The 20,857-nt window shown below is 37.5% G+C and overlaps 1 protein-coding gene across 2 annotated transcripts in view; it reads left to right on the top strand.

Moving 5' to 3' along the window:
* Nucleotides 1–567: 567 nt before the first annotated feature.
* Nucleotides 568–20,857, top strand: part of rassf5 (Ras association domain family member 5) — a 54,575-nt gene continuing 34,285 nt past the window's right edge. The window contains exon 1 of one of the 2 annotated variants that reach the window (XM_055184016.2): nucleotides 568–1,364. In XM_055184016.2, the coding sequence (XP_055039991.2) occupies nucleotides 662–1,364 (703 nt within the window). In that variant the 5' untranslated portion in view covers nucleotides 568–661. Of the gene's footprint in view, nucleotides 1,365–10,043; nucleotides 10,540–20,857 lie in introns of those variants that run through there. The other variant, XM_055184017.2, reaches the window with a different exon arrangement.

The following is a 20,857-nucleotide window of genomic DNA, read 5'->3' as shown; positions in this document are numbered from 1 at the left end:
TCAGGGGAACTTCTGTATATGTGACCTCACAGAGACCACTGTGGTAGTGTGTTTACGTTTATGTGTCTGGAGTTTTTTGCCATTTTGTTACATATCGTGTTAAATGTTTGTTTTTCATTTTCTATTGAGCGTTACTTGGCATACTTTGTAAGCCTTGAATATATTTTTACTTTTTACATGTAATTGTAAATAATTATGTAAAATATCATCAATAACAGTAACTTATGTACTAACGCAATGAAGTATGATACAATTGAACAATTGTGTTTGTAAACTAATATTAACAAAGATTAATAAATGATGTAAAAAATATTGTTTATTGTTAGCTATTTACAAATGTTAATGAATGTGACCTTATTGTAAAATGTAATAAATTCTAAACTTATGAGTAATATAACAGCCTACAATAATATTACATTTAAATATTAAATATACAAAAATGTTGATTCATTTATATAAAAAAAGTATTAATAAAATACGTTACTTCTTGTTTCGGTTATGTTTAGCCCTCGTGGAGTTTCTGAGGGGCAGGCTCACGTGAACTTTAAAGAGAGCGCGCCTCCTACTCATGAAGTGACAAGTGCGCGCCCGTCCTCATACGCTCGCCTCTGGCGCTTTAATTCAGTTTGTATTCCACGCGCATACACTGCAGCTGAACGACATGGCGTCGGTGACTTTAGGACAGCACCCCGCTCGACACCACCTCGACTCGGACCAGCAACTGCTACACAAACTGAAAACCAACGACCGAAAGAAATTCAAGCGCAAATGGTCCTTAGAGAAGATCACGCGCAATCGAGCGAGCGACGCAGTCTCAGCACCGGTTACGTTATTAAATCATCACGAGCACCCCTCAGCATCTCAACACCGAATCGGTTCGCCACGTAGTGCTATGGACGTGATTGCGGACACGCGGAATACAGAGACCGAGATGCCCAAACGCTCGCACGGTGGTACAGCTAGTAGCCACGAGCTGCAACAGAGCCGCATGGACCGAGAAAACGCGAACAATAATAACGGGATATTTAGCAAGTACACGACAGTGAGCCGGAGAAGCTCGGTGAAGGACACGGGACATGTCCACGTGCCACCGTCACTTGACAATCCGTCTCAAAGCGCAAACTTCACGGTGCCTGACGGACTGGAGGGTCTGCAGATCGACCGGCTGACACAAGCGAGGTCAGGGGTCGTGAAGATGCGCAGCGAGCATCTGAGGAGGGAGGCATGGTCCATCTTTAATCAGAGAGACCCAAGGGTGAAGACAGAGAAGGGAGAGGGACACAATTTCACCTCCAGACAGGTCAGCCAGGATTGGTGTGATGCTTGCAACCGGCATATCAGCAGCGCTGCGTTCAAATGTCAAAGTAAGTGACATCAGTCAATACATGATGTAGCTATAAAGTTGAAGACCCCTGTAAAGGTTTGTAAAACATTGTCAATAGTTTTGGCACGATTGTTTAGTTACAATTTGGCCAAAGAATTATACATAACACAAATGGCAATATTTTTATTGTCAGAAAAAAATGCTTGGTTGTTATTTTAGCCATATAATACATTCAGCGCTATGTACATATAGTAAAACAAAACAATGTTGCTCTAGGACCATATGGTGCATAAGACAACAAAGGACACAGTGATGCAATATAATACAAGATATACAACTGTTGCATAAGATAACACTGACCTATACAGGACATGATTGAAATTAAAAATATAAAATTCAAAAAAATAAGAATAGAACATTAAAAATGTAGAAGGTTAAATAAGAAACCAAGAATGAAACCTAAGCATAAAGTGCATCTGTGTAAATGAGGCAAATATGTATTTAACAAAAAATCATGAAGGTCTAAACTCATATATGGGTCAAAACACAATGCTGGACAGGTCTACGTCTGTATACAAGTTAAGTTTAGTTTTTTTAAAACTAATGTATATATTAATTCATCAGATTCATAACTTTTCTATTATCATTGTCAAATGAAAAGAGAATGAACAAGCTACATTGATGTGTGTTGGGACAAATGATGCAAAATGGTTCCTCCTTGGTTCCTCTCAAAGGCTGCATGTGATTTTGGACCAGTGTTGAGATTATACACGCATGAATGTAAAAATCATGATTGTACAGTAGCAACTAGTAATAGTGAAACAAGAAAGAGAAAGAAAAATGCAAGACGAGAGGTACATTTAAAAAAAGTGGATGCCTTTATATATCTGTTTACATAACTGATATTGTTTGTTTTACTGGCTTTCTGCTGGAGGGAGTGTTTGTATGGCTCTTCTGTTGTAGGACTTTCCAGAGTATTTTATCAAATTGAAGCATGCTGATGCATGTCCAGGATTAAGGATGTTGGGCAGCGAAGGATAGGGGGAAGTTTCCTTGAAATGGTTGTTTGTTTTTCTGTTTCATTATTTGTCATATTTGCTCATTTAAATATGAAAAAGACGGGGGGATTCTGTTGTCCCCTCCCAGGTCTTAGAGTATGATGTGACTTTTATTTGACTAAGTGCAGCCCTTAGATTGCTATTAAAATGAATCAGAAAGATTTGAATTTTGCAAAAAATGTGCCCCTTTATTTTTTTTAGTGCATGTTCATGCGTTGCACTATAGGCTACTGCTGTCTGTAAATTAATAAATTAATAAGTTGTCATTTTGGCAATATTCTGGCACTCCACTGTCCCATAATGCATTTCAACTTATTTTTATGTGGGTGATGTGGGATTCTTATCCTCTCTCTTCTGTTTGCCTTTAAAGAGCTGCCAGTGCTCTTAAATATCTTGAATTCTTATCATAGTCCATGTTCTGAGATATGACATTTACTGACAACGAAAGTCTCTGTGTTTTAAAGAAATATTTTGGGAGGCTTTACCTCAAGTTGAAACAAAAAGTGATTGAGCATTTATCTCCAGTAAAACGCAGCACAGCTTTGAAGTGTTTTTTGCCAAAGCAATGTGTTTGAGAGATAAAGGTCTGGTTTCACAGAATTAAAGACATTCAAGTAGTTTTTATACAGTACATGTGCCTACTACTGGTGTGCATTTTGAAAACAATGGCACTAATGTATTTTAAGATATGTCAATGTAAATTGCTGAATTAAGATGGCTCAAATTTGCATTTTAGGGCCAGATTTACTACAAATATGTTGCAAATACCAGCAAACTGAATAGCACAAACCTGAGTAAATCACGTTGCATGATTCATTTAAAGGGAAAAGTCACAAAAACTACTTTGTTGATGACTTTTCAGTGCTAATTTTTCACCGACACTAGTTTATAACAGCAAGATGAGATTTGTAATGGCACGAGCTGAAAATTTGGGCCTTTGTCTGGGACTAGGCTTAAAACTGTCCAAAGCCTTTTCCGAATAAAATGACCAATAATTGACCACAAGCTGTCACTGGGACAATCTTAAAAAGGTCCTAATATGTAAAATTTTTGTACAGATATGTATACATTTGGCACCAATATTTACCTTTGAGGTACTAATATGCACTCTTTATGTACCACTGAGGCACTTGCATTATACTCTCTAAAAAATGCTGGGTTATTTTCAACCCAGCGTTGGGTAAAAAAGGGACGAACCCAGCCCGTTGGATTGCAATTCAACCTACAGTATGCTGGTTTGTTTCAAGGCAAAATGCTGGGCTGTTTTAACCCATTGTTGGGTCAAATGTAACCATTTTATGTGTTAATTTAACCAAACCGCTGGGCTTGTCCCTTTTTAACCCAACGTTGTTTTTAGAGTGTATGAACTCGTGCAAATGTGTACTGAGGGTACCGCAAAGGTGCACTAAAGGGTAGTGCCCCAGTGATAGCTTGGGACAATTTTTTGACCATTTTTCTTTATGTGTATCCAAAATACACACAATGCTTTAGTGTCATACATTGATCTGTGTTTACCTTGATGCACACCGAGAACAGAAGCTCACCCTGTGGCTCTGCACAGTATGTTTATGTGTTTCTTTGTGTGTTTTTGTGTGTGTGTGCATGTGTGTGCGTGTTCATCTGTTAACTCGTGTATGTACAGTATGTGTAAAGCGTTGCTGAGTTGGCACTGTGTCAGCACTTCTCTTTTGGAAAGAACCTGCAGTGAATTGCTTGATAAGGCGGCGCTATTTGGAATGCCACTTGTTTAATCTGGATACTGGATACAATGGATACAATTTTGTATATTTTACTACAGGTCATTAATGCAAATTGGATTAGAGCTCAGAAATGGCACATTTGGAAAAAACGTAACAATGATTCCAATTTCGGAGCAATCTGTTATTCCTGCTAATGGCAAACTGAGTGTATATTAATCCAACTCTCATCTTCTTCATTTATCTTTGTGGGTGTTGACAGTCGTAAATCTCTTTAAGACTCATTCATTGAAGCTGAGCTGCAGAGCAAATGGGCTATAACACGTTATCTCTCCCTTCCTCTGTTTTTCTCCCTGAATTTCTCTGGTTCTGCCCGGGTGGGGTTTCCTGCAGAGACGCGTCATCTTGCAGTGTCACCTGCGGTAATCGTAACCCAAACCATCCATCTTTAAAGGACACTGGGGGTTTTAGCCGAAGCTGAAAGAGCAATGAAAGAGAACATTTTGTTTGCAGAATCTCCCTATTATAATTCAATTGAACTGTTTTCAATGAAACCGCAGGCGTTTCTAAGCACTTGTTCCTCTTTCTCCTTAAGCTTTCACCTTAAATGCCAGTATGGGGTGTCATGATTCCCGGGGTAGTGGTTTGTCACTGACATTCAGCTAGGGAGATTCAGGGATGTCATGGGGATTTCCAAAAGCAGTTACAATTTTTGACACTTTCAGTTCATGGGGGTTTTGTTTTGTTTTTTGTAGTATGCCATGAACGTGTCCTGATACGCCTTACCATAGGAACTGATTTGTAGTTCTCTTAGAAACCTAGAGATATGGTTACTGTAAAGCTATTTTTTTCATACTGCTGCTACTTATCAAGCATGTTTGAGCATGTCAGCTTTCTGAAGTAATGTATGCTCCATTTGAAAGTATATCTTTAACGTACACACCTATTTTGTGTCAGTAGTGCACTTGATTCCAAGCATATGCATGAACAATGCGAAACATGATGCATTGCAAAAATTTAGCTGATGATGAAATTAACTACAATTAATTACAACTTTTCAAATATTTGAATAATGCCATTATTGCTGTATTGTTTAAGACACAGCCTCTGAGGTCATTCGGGGAAATGCTGTATTTAAGAGGTTGTGGTTATTTTAGGCAAAGCTAAAGATGGAGCATATTGACTACTACAAGTCACCACTTAAGTCGGCATGCAGCCCCTAATTATACATACAGAATGAGAGAGAACGTCAGTGGTTACTTTCCTAAACAGCTCGCCTCCTTTTGTATTCATACTCTCTCTTTCTTCATCACACATAAACAGTACACACACTTCAAAGCCTAAAACCTCTCATCAGTCTTCAGTTGCACAAATGCCTAGCTAAACAGATTTGTGAAAGACATACTGCGCGCTGTCTTGTAGCACTGCCATCATGTTTCATAATCTAGTTACTTTGCTTTTATATTACGTATATGCTGTATGCTGAGTCACTGCAGATTTGGACAAGGTCACAGGGCTTAAGGAGTGAGACCTCTTTACTGTGAGCATCTAAAATGTCTTCCTTGCTTGGCCTGTCTCATCACATCAGTGTTACTAGCAATTTCTTTCTTTTAATAACCACCACACTTTGTCTAGGTCTGTGTCTTATCTGGCTGGTGTCCCCCCCCCCCCATTCAGCACCCAAACATTTATAATGAAGGGATTCTGTCTGTCTGATGCTGTGTTTAATCCACTGTAAAACTGTATGCCATATTGCAGATGGATTACAGTGATGCCAAGCAGACATATGATTGATTTTTAATTAAAAGTTTGAAGGAGACTGTGATTTTAGAAATAATTATCTTTTTTGTTTTGGTACTGTATTTGCTTTTAACATCACTGTAGGAATTGAACATATGAACGTAATGCTCTATCAGCCGAGCTACTGTAATACAATAGAAATAGCTACTGTACAAGAATGCTTTAAATGTCCCGAGCTTTAGGCTTTTACATCATCCATATTTATTAGGAGGAAGATCTGTGCAAATCTAGTATATTTGGCAGTGTGATTAAATACCTGTCCACTTCTATTCTGAGATAAGGAAACATTTATAGTTTTATAAGTTATTTAAATGTGCAAAATAATCCATTGAAATAATATGTTAAATTGTTCTTTGATATCTACATAGAAGATATGGAGCTTTATTAAGTGCAAAAAATATGCAGAAATGTTTTGAATGTCCATTTACAGCCCTAGGATTTGTCCTTTGAATGAAATTGTAAATGGTTTTGCCCTATTTAAAAGGGACATGAATAATAATGTTGAGCTCTGCTCTGATTGGTCTGCTCTGAGGCTCATGCCAGTAGCTCACATCAGTAAACAGACCTTATAAAATACAGATTTTGAGGAAAACGTATTGTTTCGAGATTGTTAATTGACGCTTCTGAGTTGTAAGTTTGTGTTGTTTTTTCAGTATGGACCGGCAAAACATAAATGTAAGGTCAATTGTAGAACTTCAGCCTAAACATTAGCATATAGCATTAATTAGCATATAGCGCTAACTCGGCAGTCACAACTTTATTTTTAGCATTTTAACAACTTTGTAATTCATTTAATGTTTAATTTAATGTTGGGGCTGTGATGTCACAGTCTGTGTGATGTTGAGATTGACCTGTTTTCCAGCGGTCTTTTGCATGCACAAGGTTTACATAAAAATAAGGAAACAAACGCATTTGAGGCTCACGATATGTCATTATCATGTACAGAGATCTTATTCATCTATGCCTAGGTAAATACAGTTTTTTTTATTTTATGGCACCTTTACAGTACTTTTAATTACTGCACTTCATCTTAAAATATAAAGGTATAATAGGATATACAGTATGCAGGAGGATCACATTTGTATTTGTAAAATCAATTTACCATAAACTTTATAGTAAAACCTCATAGTTGAATGTGACCCTGCAGTGTAAATAATGATTTGTTGGTTCAACTTAAAAAAGTAAGTTACCTGGTTGCCTTAAAAAATTTGAGTTATTCAACCTAAAAATTATTAGTTGACTAAAAAAAGTTACGTAAAAATTGTTGTCAAATAATATTTTTAAGTTGAATTCAGTTAATTTTAAGCCAACCAAGTAACTTACTTTTTAGGTTGAACCTACTTATTTTTACAGTATAAATAATAACCTTGATATCTTTCATATTTACTGGGAAAGGTCATGTCAAAGATTGAAATTAAAGTGAAATCAATGATTGAAATCTAAAACTTTGATGCTCCAAATCTCATATTTAGATTATGAGACTTTAGTCTGGATTTAACAAAATAGGGTCACCTATAAGAAACACACGTTTCACATTTATTCTGATAATTTATCTTCTTTCACATGTTTGCAGTCACAAACTCTATAACTATAGATAACCGTTTAAAAATATATAAAAATGTGTTATTGCAAAAAATGTGTTATTGTTCGGCCCTAGTAAGAAGATTCTTATACAAGTTACCTCCACCCTCAGTTTCCAATAAAAGAAAAGCTCAGCATAATCTTGACTCAACTACAAAAACTCACTCACACAAAGTATTATTCATTAACCAGTGTAGCGTATTTACACATGTTGGGCGACATTTTAGTGGTTAGGCATGTTGTTAAACTATACGGCATACAGCAGAAGCTTTGTCTATGACTTCTCAATACAACATTCACCTCCATCCATGGATGAACTGGGCATGTTGAATCAATCCACTTCCTGTTCAAGCACTTCATAGTATTAAGAGAACAGACTGTGAGCTAATTAGTTGCACAGTGGTTCAGCTGGTACTAATGTCGCCTCACAGCAAGAAGGTCCCCGAGCCTTGCCTAGGTCAAAGGACTTTCTGTGTGGAGTTTGCATGTTCTCCCTCTGTCAGCATGGGTCATGGGTGCACGAACTCGGTCCTGGAGGGCCGGTGTCCTGCAGAGTAAAGATTTTTGGGGATAGTTCACCCAAAAATGAAAATTCTGTCATCAGTTACTCACCCTCATATTGTAATAAACCTGTATACATTTCTTTGTTTTGATGAACACAGAGGAAGATATTTTGAGGAATGTTTGTTACCAAACTATTCATGAGGAGCCCCATTGACTTGTTTACCTCGAAATATCTTTGTGTTCATCAGAAAAAATTTTTTATACAGGTTTGTTACAACATGAGAGACATTTTTGGATGAACTATCCTAAACAACTGGCAGGGTCCCCACGGGTCCTTGAAATCCTTGAAAGTTTGTGAATCTGGGGGGGGGGATGCAAGGCCCTGGGAAGTTTTTGAAAATATACATACATAGATACAGGTCATTAAAAGTGCTTGAATCTATTTTATGCAAGAAGTTTTCTGGATAAAATATCCATATTATTCACTGTGTAGTGTAGGATAATATCATACAAATTCTAGACTTTTATTGCACACGTGCTAAACTGTTCGCTTTAAATGTTTATATGTTCTGTATGTGAATGTTGATTCATACTAAAATACTTTTTACGTGTTGGACACATGAAAACGCCTCGGGTTACGTATGTTACTGTTGTTCCCTGAGAAGGGAACGAGACGCTGCGTCTCCCTTGCCATACTTCCTGTGTCCCTGTAACGCCGTCTTTGGCAATATTTTAGATAGCTATATACTTCCTGGCTTCCTGGTTTTTTGCCAAGAGTACATCCATACAGTATATGGTGTTAAAGAGCACCTATTGTCCGATTCACCTTTTTACATTTCCTTTGGTGTGTAAGTGTGTATTAGTACATGTTAACGTCACGATATGCAAAAGGTACAAACCCCAAAGTAAACAATGACGCGAGTTATTGTCTCCAATGTAAATCTCTTTTCTTGGACTACAACAAACACGCGGATTGTACTTCCTGGGATTGGTGATGTAGTAAAAACCGACATATCATAATTCCTTCTGCTTCGGACTTAGCCTGTAAGTTAACTCCTGTTAGCAACCAAATCTTTCAAACATGGTAATGATGAGCGTCGCGTTTCCAGCTGACGTCAGAGGTATTCAAGCCAATCACAACATACAAATTAGCTGGCCAATGAGGGACAAGGTGTGTGATTTGTAGTTTAATGTGATGAGTGTTACTGCAAAAGTTCTGTATGTGTGACAGAACTATTGGGAATTATCGCAGGTTATAATTAGACTGCCCTTCTTGGATTTTCTCTCTCTCTTTCTCTCTCTCTCTCTCTCTCTCTCTCTCTCTCTCTCTCTCTCTCTCTCTCTCTCTCTCTCTCTCTCTCTCTCTCACTCTTCAGTGAATATTAGGGTGTGAGGACAGCAAAAATGTGCCACCCCATCTATTATAATCATTTAAATGACTCATCCACTGCTTGGTGTATATTCACATACAGGAATGAATCTAACCAAAGTGATATAAAATATTTTTTGCCTGTAAAAACCCAGCTAGACTTTTTTGGTAATTTATTGTTTTTGACATAAATCATTCTACATAATGTAAAGAATATTCTGTATTCTGATTAAGGTATTAAGGTGCATTATTGAAGTTATTGATGGGAACCATTATTATTATGCTCATGGAATGGAGCAAAAGATATAAGCTTTGTTTTACTTCATAGCCATCTCCAAAGCTATTTTTACCTGAGAAATGGAGCATGCTGCTCTCGATTCACCTTATTTGGAGACAAGAAAAGCAAGGTTAATAGAAAGAGTGAAGCATTGATCAGAAATGAATACGTCCTTCTGGACAACAGGTTTCTTGGAGCATAGGACTGTGTTCACAGGAAGTGGAATGACTGTGATGGCAGAGAGTGACAGGAGAGAGACATCAAGGGAGGAAAAGAGAGAATGATGGATCGATAGAGAGAGAGAAAGAGAAAGAGAGAGAGAGAGTGTGTGTGTGGCTGTGCCTTTAAGGATTCAATGAAAAACATGCTGCAGAGAGCAGGATGAGTGGGTGCAGTCTGAGCTGGTACGAGTTGTGCACCGCATTCGAAAACCAAGAGCTCTGACAGGGAGACAGGAACGGAAATAGAGTGAGTACCAGAGAGCGAGGGTGAGATTGTGTCACACAGGGTATATTGGGTAGGGTAAGGGTGCAGGGTGGCAGAAAGGCAGGGCAGGGGGGGTGTTCAGAGCACAGCACAAAACTCAGCGCAGCCCTGCGATGGTGGACGCACAGGAGCGACTGGCGCAGGCAGCCCACACCACAACGCAACGGAGCCGCAGGCACCCCACCGGGACGGCACCCGCTCACGGACCAGCACCTGGAGCGGCCCGCAGTGGTGGAACCGGGGTCATGGACGTAACAGCCCACAGATAGCGACCGTCATGCTGCCGGAGATGGGGACGGAGGAGGCCGTCGCCAGCGACTGCTTCGGACACGTCTCCAAGCGCCTGGGCCGGCTCTTCCGTCGCCTGCCAAAGTCCCGCTCCTGGTCCGAGGGCCTCCGCATGCTGCGGCGTTCCAGCAGTAGCGGGACGCTTATGTTATCAGGTAACAGAAGTGAGAGAGATTGGGAGGAGAAACTACAGGGAAGGTGATGGCTTGGGAGGATGTTCAGTTGTAAAAGTATGCAGTGTTCAGAAAAACATACAGTACAAACCCTTTAGGGTACTTCAGTCTAAATCTGACTTTAAATTCTTTAAATAGCTGTGTACTGTTCTTGTCAGCAAGTCATACTTTTCATCTATTTCTTTGTCTATCTGTCTTATTCTCTGGATATTTATGCCTTTACATCTTTTCCTACCTATCGTTTCCTTTTATGGAGGTTATAGAGGGGATGGTCGACATTGATCTGATGGTAAAAAACTTGTGTGTTTCTAGTATGTGCCAGCATAGTATTAAATGTAAGTGGCCATGATTATAGGATGTCGCCAGGTTTGCTAGGAAGTTTCTACAATGTCATAACTACAATTAATCCTGAATTAATTCGTGTCTGCTGTGTGTTTTGTGCTTGTGACTTCATATTGAGAAAGTGTATCATGTGCCACAGATTCATGTCTGCATTTCTTGGATCCTTCTTTGATACAGCAAAGTAGACGCCTAGGCATTAGTGGATGAATTTGATCTCAATGCTGTTTTTGGAAAAATGTCATTTAGACCAGAAGCCAAGGGAGCTGTAATTGAATTACGCATTGATCTGGACCGGAATCTCTTTTTGAGCAAAGGGATAGAGGGATACAGTACACCATCCTAATGAATAAAGTAAGATCTGGTTAAGTGCAAGTAAACTTTACTTTAATTCACTTAGTATCATACTTGAATGAAAAGGAAGAATAGACTCTTGGCAGATGCTTTTATTCAAATCGATTTAGAGCGTGTTAGGTATACATTTTTTATTAGTTGCGTTTAGTCATTCCTGAAAAGCAAACTTTTGCATTGCTACATTTTAGCTTTGCTAGCATAGTTGAGTTACAGGAAGACATACTAATGCAAAGTCCCTTTAGGAAAGTCGCGGCACTAGGCGGTTGCCATGTTTGCAATGGCTCTGTCCACAGACTGACTAAAGATTTTCAAATTATCGATTCCCTTAGGAATTTCTAATGGGTTTTTCAATAATGTTTTTATGATTTGTGAGGTCTTAGGTTAACAGACTTTCCTGTTAACATAAACTACATAATCATACTTCACAGTAAATTTTGAACGGACTACAAAAACACATGCATGTAGGTTTGAACAAAAGATGAAAGTTTCTTCAAATAGTGTTAACTGCTTATTTAATTTATTATAAATAGTGCTGGTTAATGCTTGCATATGGACAACACTGAGTGATGCTGCTTATGATATAAAGATTAAAAATGTGTGAGATGACGGCAGCACTTTTCTCACCCGTCCTGCATCATGGTGACGTTAGCCATCATCTCTCACGCACACTGACTCACTGTAGATGACACACGCTGAGTGAGACAGAAACATTAACAGCGTCTGCATATATTTTTCATAGGACAAAGTAAATTCCCAGCTTGTCATGGAAGACGGAAAGTTCAGGGGTCTTGGGTGTTTGAATAAAATCAAAACAATGCCAATAGTTTACACAAATTTTAATGTAGGGGAAACAATCTAGCCTACTGTATTCATAAAAACTGCCCTTAAAGAGCTTCCTTGTTTTTCATTGTACTACAAGACAACATTTGAATTTAGCTTCATTCAGCACTTTTTTTCTGCCCCTTTTGCAGTGTAAATGCTTCAGTTGGATTTACATTATCATTGAAATGTGTGATGTTGTATGTCTTATTTGGCATAATTAAACTGCATTAGACAAATTATCTGTATTATTTTTGACATTGGCCCATCCTGCTGTTTAGTATCTTGATCAACATGTATCTGGATATTTTCAAAGTCCCCCATAGTCAATCATTTTATTATTTAAAACTGATCTTTGTGCATAATAAGAATAAGAAAAAGAAGATTTTTTTCATGCTTTAAAATATCTTGAGTTTAACAAACAATCACACCCGCTCGGACCATGTATACAGTACACTCAGCTAAAGGATTATTAGGAACACCATACTAATACTGTGTTTGACCCCCTTTGGCCTTCAGAACTGCCTTAATTCTAAGTGGCATTGATTCAACAAAGTGCTGAATGCGTTCTTTAGAAATGTTGGCCCATATTGATAGGATAGCATCTTGCAGTTGATGGAGATTTATGGGATGCAAATAGCTCCCGTTCCACCACATCCCAAAGATGCTCTATTAGGGAGAGGTTTTAGTACAGTGAACTCATTGTCATGTTCAAGGAACCAATTTGAAATTGTTCGAGCTTTGTGACATGCAATATCCTGCTGGAAGTAGCCATTAGAGGATGGGTACATGGTGGTCATAAAGGGATGGATATGGTCAGAAACAATGCTCAGGTAGGCCGTGGCATTTAAGTAATGCCCAATTGGCACCAAGAGGCCTAAGGTGTGCCAAGAAAACATCCCCCACACCATTACATTAATGAGAAATTGAACAGGTGTTCCTAATAATCCATTAGGTGAGTGCATGTACATAAATACCGCCAAGGCTTTATCCACATCTTCAACATTGGGGGGACCAAAACAATTACGGCTATATAAGTGTATATTAAAATACTGATTATTGTTTTTGATTATTGGGGGGACGTTCCCCCCTCAATATCTATTGTGTTGGTTACAGCCCTGGATGCCGCATTCTGCCATTTCAGAGACATACATGTAGCTGCTAAGTCTGGTCTCACAATGCATACGTGAATTGCGTGTTTACAACGCTGTTTTTATTAGCACTGATTAACAGATTCGAACATTCACACTTCACGTGTAAGTACACTCTAAAAATGGCTGGGTTATTTTTGACCCATTATGGGTAAGTATTGGACAGAACACATGCTGGGTTAAAAATAAACCAATGTTGGGTTGTTGTAATGCAACCATGGTGGGGTATGATAACCCAGCAGTTGGGTAAAAACAGCTCAGCATTGGGTCAATTTTAGCCCAATATTTACCCATTATGGGTAAAAAAGAACACAGCCATTTTTAAAAGTGTAGCACATGCTCGTATCAACAACAATAAAACATGATTTTTACCACAGTGACTTTAAAAATACATTACTACTACGTTTAAGCATTTGGCAGATTGCTTTTATCCAAAGCGACTTACACTGGATACAATGTATACATTTTTTATCAGTATGTATGTTCCCTGGTTTTGAACTCATGACCTACTGCGCTGCTACTCGATGCTCTATCACTGAGCTATACAGGAGCACTGTACTACAATAAAGATTTGTTGTTGCTGTATAGAAGGATTTAACAAATATGCATGTAGTTTTAGACGTGTTGTGAAAACCCTAACAAACCTATCTGTGTTTAGATTTTGTCAGCACAATCTCAAAATAAACACTACGTGTACTTCTTTGTGTTGGTTGGTGGTTAGTAACAACTATTTTCACAACTTTCAGTTTTAATTGACAATTTACCACCCACAATGCACTGTAGTCAGACTCAAGTTAAAAGTCTTTGTAAGCTAGCTGTACATCTGAGGCTGTGCTTGTGGCATATGTTCAAGACGACAACAGTGGCTGGGGCAGTGCATCTTCTTATTAAATCCATTAGATTGGATTTTAGTGCTCTTTCAGCATCTTTTACATCCAAATGGTTTATCCTCCATCTGGATTTGTACTGCATCGATACTTTTCTCTTCAGTGGGCCTTGGTTTTACTTTCTAAGCATTAATAGGGTTGAGGTTATTTCTATTCATTATGTTTTAATAGGGTTTATTATAGACTAAGCACCTCTTTGCACTGATTGGTTGGATCACATGACCATGCTCCTCCTAAACTTAGTTAAATAAACTTCATATAACAAAAGAAATTAGACAAATTTATGTATTAAGTCCCAGACTCTTATGATTACATTTACAATTATCTGAAAGACTGTTTTATTTAAAGAAACTTACAGTGCACTTAGGCTATACATTTTTTATGTCAGAATATGGTAGCATAATGTTCTTCAAATAGTATGAGATATAGGGGCGGTTTCCCAGACAGGGATTAGACTAGTCCTAGACTTAAACACTTTTAAGAGCTCTCCAAACTGAAAACAACTTGCACTTACATATCTTAAAATACATCAGGGCCCTTTTTTCTACATCAAAATGCACACAGGCAATGTTTTTAGTAAGGCATGTTTGTTAAAACTAGTTATATTTCCTAATTAAACTAAGGCCTAGTCCTGGATTAAGCTAATCCTGGTCTGGGAAACTGCCCCATAGTGTATATATATACTATATATACACTTCCATGTTTTCCCTATTTAAAGACTGTTACATGAGTAGTTATACGAGTAAGTTAGTTGCACAGAATAAAATGTTGCGACAAAAAATAAGAAAAATATTGTATGGCGGAAGAGCACTTAGTTTGCAGCACTTTGACCTCGGCACGCAGTAATATTATCACCCCTCTCGCTCAAACTACCGTCAATATTACTGCGCAATTTAACTTAGTCTAAGTTGAGTTAAAGGGGCCGTGAATTGGTCGATTTTATTGCTTTATGACGTTGATTGATGTCTACTTATGCATTTCGCGTTGTTTTTACATTCAAAAACATCAAAAGCAATAAGTAATACGCTATTTTGTAACATGGATTAGTGGCTGTCTTGAGAAATGGTTCGTTTGAAGGGGCGGCCGCATTGAAGACCTGAACGTAAACACCCACTGCTATGATTGGACAGCTTCATTCCCCGTCATTACATGTAGGGAAATGTTTTAAAAACATTAATGTGATAAAAATAGCAGCCGAACACAAATATGTTTGAGACACAAAAGATTCTGGGTGCTAAACATGATACACATAAATGACAATACGTATATTAAAGTAGAAACAAAACTCGACGTGACTAAATTACCGTATAAAACACAGTAAGCGTGCATCCGAATCTAAACTGCGGCTAATAAATCCTTATCAATAACTTTGTATATTTCTATTGTGCTTGTGAGGTCGCTTTTACATTGACGTAATGTTAAATACCACAGTTATATGATAAAAAATAAGCTTTGTTGAGTGTTTGACCTTTCAAACGGAACTTGCCTAAATTACCGTATACAACACAGTAAACGGGCATCAGAATCTAAACTGCGGTTGATAAATCCTTCCTTATAACTAACTTTGTATATTTCTACCTTTAAATTACAGTCGTATTGTTAAGTGTTGTACCTTTATTAATCGTTTAATGTTTTTAGTAAATTAAAACAGTCAACAAACGTATTTAGACACGGATGTTACAACATGACATATCAAGCAATCTCTTTTAACAAAGCAATAGTGAAACGCAGTAACTTAAATAAAGTAAAATGTCTTACTGTGAATTATACTGCTGTGTCATTGTTGTCAGATCCAATATAAGTGGTGCTTCTGACTGAGTCTCTCTGCAAATCCAGCATCGACTTCTTTACAAATGAATCCATGTCCACAACGTTAACAAACGCTCCCCACACGAGCTGGAACTTCTTCAAAAGCAAACTTTATCCAAGCATATTGCTAATGTTAAGTTCCAAGCCTCCGAATTGAGGTATTTAGCTTCTGTGTTGTTCCCATGGTTGTTCCCACGCGGTTGTGAAAATGCGTTTCCATGGTATCATAACAGATCACCGCGTCAAAATAAAAGTCTCTCAGAAAAAATGTATTTAAAAAGTCATTTTGGTTAAATTTGTCAATCTTTAAAGACATGTTTACTTACTGAGACACACGTGTCACGCGAAGCTGTGGGCGGGGCTACAAAAGTAGACTTGTCCTTTTGGTTATGGGGAGGTGTTTCAATTCTACTTTGACGTCATAGATTTCCGAATTTTAGACTGGAGTTTTTAGCTGGCTTGGTGCCAAAGACGGTTATATTTCAGTAGCACGGACGTTTTCAGTTCTGAAACTTGCAGGATGTTCATTTAAGTATGATGACCTCTTATATAACAAATTATCAAGTTAAAATTGAGTTTTTGATTCACCGCTCCTTTAAGAACATAGTAAAATTTTGAAAAATAGTGGATTTTACTTTACTTTTGGCGTGTAAGTACGTTGTTATTAGCAACCTAATAGGGGCTTTTTAAAACATTCTCGCAAGCCACTTATAAGCCCCTTTGTGGTTTCTGAAGCAAAAAGTAATTGTAAAAGTGATTGTCTTCAATGATTTACATCAGTCTATTTACTAGAAATATTATGAAAACATAATAATAGGTCAAATCTGAAATTAGGACAAAAAGCCAAGAAAGGTCAAATGATGCTGTGTGGTCTCGACTACATCTTTCTGTAAAAGACATCAGTTTAGTTTAATTACAGACTAAATACATATACAGTAAATGTTAGGGATTTATGACTATTACTCCTTGTTTATAAATGTGCATAAATATGTTTTTTGCCAGTTTAATATAATAGAACTTGTGTGTGTCATAATAATATACACATAATTGTTTACCCCACAGAGGCCTCTAATAAAGATAGGTCTTTGTATGTGAGCCTACACACATACAGGTTCTTAAAACCTGAATGAACCAGTGTTTCTGAATGACCTGGACCACAGGAAAAAGTCTCAGTAGACTTTAAATGTCATCATAATGTTACATAATAAAATCTATAATTTTGTGTAGTCATAATTACATGATATAATATTACATTACATATTATATCTAAAAAGTATCAAGAAACATTAACACTCAAGAATATTGAAGAGTTTGGTTCCAAAACGCAATAAATCCATTTTGACAAATTTCGGTAAAAACGTGTTTTCTATACCAAGAAAGTGACAAGATGAAAACCACTATTTTCTGTTACAAACTTTCCCATAGCATCTTTAGGTTATAAAAACATAAAAAATTCAAATCCGTAACTTGATTTTCAAAGATTAATTATAAAAACGAATTATTTTTTCCACAAAATGCAATAAATCCATGACAGTTTTTATTTCAAAATGCTAGAAATCTATTAATTCAATGTACAAATGTGCATCCATCTTTGCCGTTTTGTCGTTGCTTAGCATTTTTCACAGCGATCAGCTGTAAAATGTTTTGTTCCTGCTTGATTTTCGTTGACTTTGAGTAAAATAATGTAAAGTTTTTCATAAGATCTCCTGGGGTCGATGTGTTAGCATGAGAAGCTTGATGCTGTCGGGAGATAAGCACCAGTCTCCCGAGTGCTTCGCGTAAATTATTAGCTGTTGATGACAATCTTTCCCGTCACAGAAAACCATCACAGGTTTATCAATGCCATTAAAGTATTATTTTGTTTTGTTTGTTAATCACGAAGTACAAAGTAGATGAGGAAAACTAAGATTCCGTGTACTCAACGCTCCGCCATTGTTTGTTTACATTGCGTAAACGGAGCTGTAATTTCTGGAATGGATTTATTGCGTTCTGTAAAAAAGGAGGAGTGGCGTTTATCGCATTTTTGGGAAAAAAGGGAGAAAAGATGACAGAATAACACTGCGGATATTGGATTTTGCGTAAAATTAATTATTTACTTTTAAATACTGACCTGATATAATACTGATTTTGGCAGTAACTCATTTTTAAAAAAAAATGGCGTTTATCGCGTTTTGGAACCAAACTCTTCTCAAATCCTTATGAAGAGAAAAAAAGACTAAAGAGAGAGTAAAAATATGTAATGTGGATTATTTGTCTATCCTGTGTTTTCCATGTATCTATTGAACTTCTGTATGTTATGTTTGTCCGTGTATTTAACTATTTGTGTGTGTTTTTAAAATTAGAAACATTAAGATGAAATCGCATGGTGTAGTCAGATAAACTCCACTGGAACCCAGTCGTTGAAATATGATCCAGGAAAGCGAGTGGTGTCTCAAATGATTGGAATCAAATTAAAATTCGTTTTTCTATAAAACACTGTTGTCAAGATCAACCTTGTATATTTATACTAGATGAACAGGGGATTATGGGACAGACTTACAACAAGGTTATAGGGTCAGGTTCTGAGATGTAGATGAAAGAAAAATGGCACAAATGTTGCTGACTGAGGCTGAATCTGAGAAAGAGAGATTGAAAGAAATAGAAAAAGTAAGCGAAACACAGAAAGTGAAAGGGAATAGTGCATGCAGCTTTAAGAAGGAACTGTGAATCCTGAGGTGGAAAATGCTGATGTATTGAAGAGATGGGGGAGAGCAGAAATGTCAGAGGGAAGTGGGAGGCGAGAAGGCGCGTGAGGGACAAAAAGGCATCAGTGTTCTCGTTCCTTATAAACTCCCCCTTGCATTCCAGTTAATGCAGGGGAGTTCGGCACATGATTCTAGCAAAATAACAAAATAATTTTACTGGGTAGACATAGATGACCCCATAAGGAAATAACCATGCTAAAGTGGGAAGTAATATTTTTAAAGAGACAGGCCTAGAGACTTGCTGCAGTGCAGAGATACAAATATTTGACCTTTTGTACTGAGGACATTCCACATGTGCCCGAATAAACATTGCGTTTATGCAACAAGAGGCAAGAGTTTGACACTCTGTCATCGGAACTCATGTTTTATAACAGCACAGATGCATGACCGGTTATGTAAACTACATGTTAAATGCTCCATCTGTGGGGTTTCTTTACCAGTGACCCCCAACAGTACCAAACAGTAGCTTAGTGCAGAAACCCAGAAACATGGTTGCATGTTTGTGTGTCTATCGTTGACAAATTCATGTGGGCATCAGGATTTTAGGTTAAAATGTTTGTATATGGTGGATTCAAACAGACTTGGACATTTTTTTTGACATTACGATCAAATTTACTCTGTGTTTTAGATGCTGTAACTGCCAACCATTTGTTCCATCCAGTCACCTTTCAGTCAACCATGCTTCCAAAAAAAAATGTCATCATGTAGCACCTTTATTTTAACAGTACATATCAGTGGAATTGAGTGCGTTTACATGCACAGAATAAGTGGGTAACTATCAAAAATCTGCCTATTATAGAAACATTTACATGCGAAACAATAAACCAACGATGCAAAAAACTGCACTCAGACAGGATTTGGATATTTGTCAGGTTTCTTGCAGGCAGTAACGTCACTGCCTACAGACGGTTTTATCAGGGACACGTGCGATGCCGCGGTTACTCGTCTAGACTTCCGGGCTGCATCCGAAATCGCATACTGTGATGTAAGTACTGAATTAGATAAAGTGCTTGCTCATCGACTGTTAAAAGAGTAAATACTATATAATACGAATATGGATATATGAATGAATTCGGACGTACTACATCCCCCATATTGATACATCATGTGACATACGTCATCATCAGGCTTTGACATTAACTTTTTTGCTAACCAGCCAAAGTGGCTAGTTGTTTTCTGAAGTTACTAGCCACTCAGCATTTTTACTGGCCACAATTTTGTTGTTGTAAAATTAATTTTATATGATTGTACATGTATGCGCTGTCTCCAGTGCATTCGCAATCCATCAGCGCTCGAGCTCTCTATGGTAAATAACCTCTACTGTACGTTGCGCTAGGTGCAGGGAGTGCTCATGGGAGTTGTAGTTTCCCAGTGGCGCATTACGCATTGTTTATTATTTCGCATAACTTTTATTAAAACTACAAAATAATATATATTCAACCTGCCACAGCGGAAATCTACCCGCATTTGGCGAGTGTTAATGTCAAGCACTGATCATCATAACCAGTTAGTCCTTAACTGGAATGATGTTAATCAAGTGCAATTTAAACACAAGGATCAGCTGTTAAATATATGTATTTGCATATTCCATCGAATGAACCCTGTGGGAATCTTGCTGGTCACCCAGTAGGTCATCTGGGTATTTTTTGCCTACTGTTTTCGAATAGGGGTGAGCGGGGCACAAACTAACGCTGGGTTAATTGTAACGCAGCTACTTTACAAATTTATACAGGGCCGAGCAATCTGTGCTTTTGGTCATTTTCTCTTACTGTCAGAAGATGATCTCCTGTGAATTTGTGAAAAGTTTGGATGTGTTTTGTTTGATATTGAACAAAGAGTGTTTTGGAGGTATAAAAGTAAATTTCTTCGTCTTAAGGTTTTTTTTTCCGATTTTAGTTGGTTGTGTTGGTCAGTCACCAAATCCAACCTTATATTATATTATTTTAATTACTGTCTTGTTACCTAAAACATAACACCATTTTGAAACATGTCAGCAACTCTTAGTTACTGATAGCTGGGATTGAAAACATTTTTACACAGTGGGGTTAGTTGTAACACAGTGTTACAACTAAGCATCCAGTATACAATGATAATGGAATGAAAACAATTTAAATACTATTCATCAAAATGATAACTGTTAATACAATATCAGTAGAAATAACTCACAATTTAGATTTTTTGGTTCTTATTGTGCAGC

The sequence above is a fragment of the Misgurnus anguillicaudatus genome, chromosome 14 (assembly GCF_027580225.2).
Source record: "Misgurnus anguillicaudatus chromosome 14, ASM2758022v2, whole genome shotgun sequence".
In the NCBI taxonomy this organism is placed as follows: Eukaryota; Metazoa; Chordata; class Actinopteri; order Cypriniformes; family Cobitidae; genus Misgurnus; species Misgurnus anguillicaudatus.
This window is presented reverse-complemented; position numbering and strand designations above follow the sequence as displayed.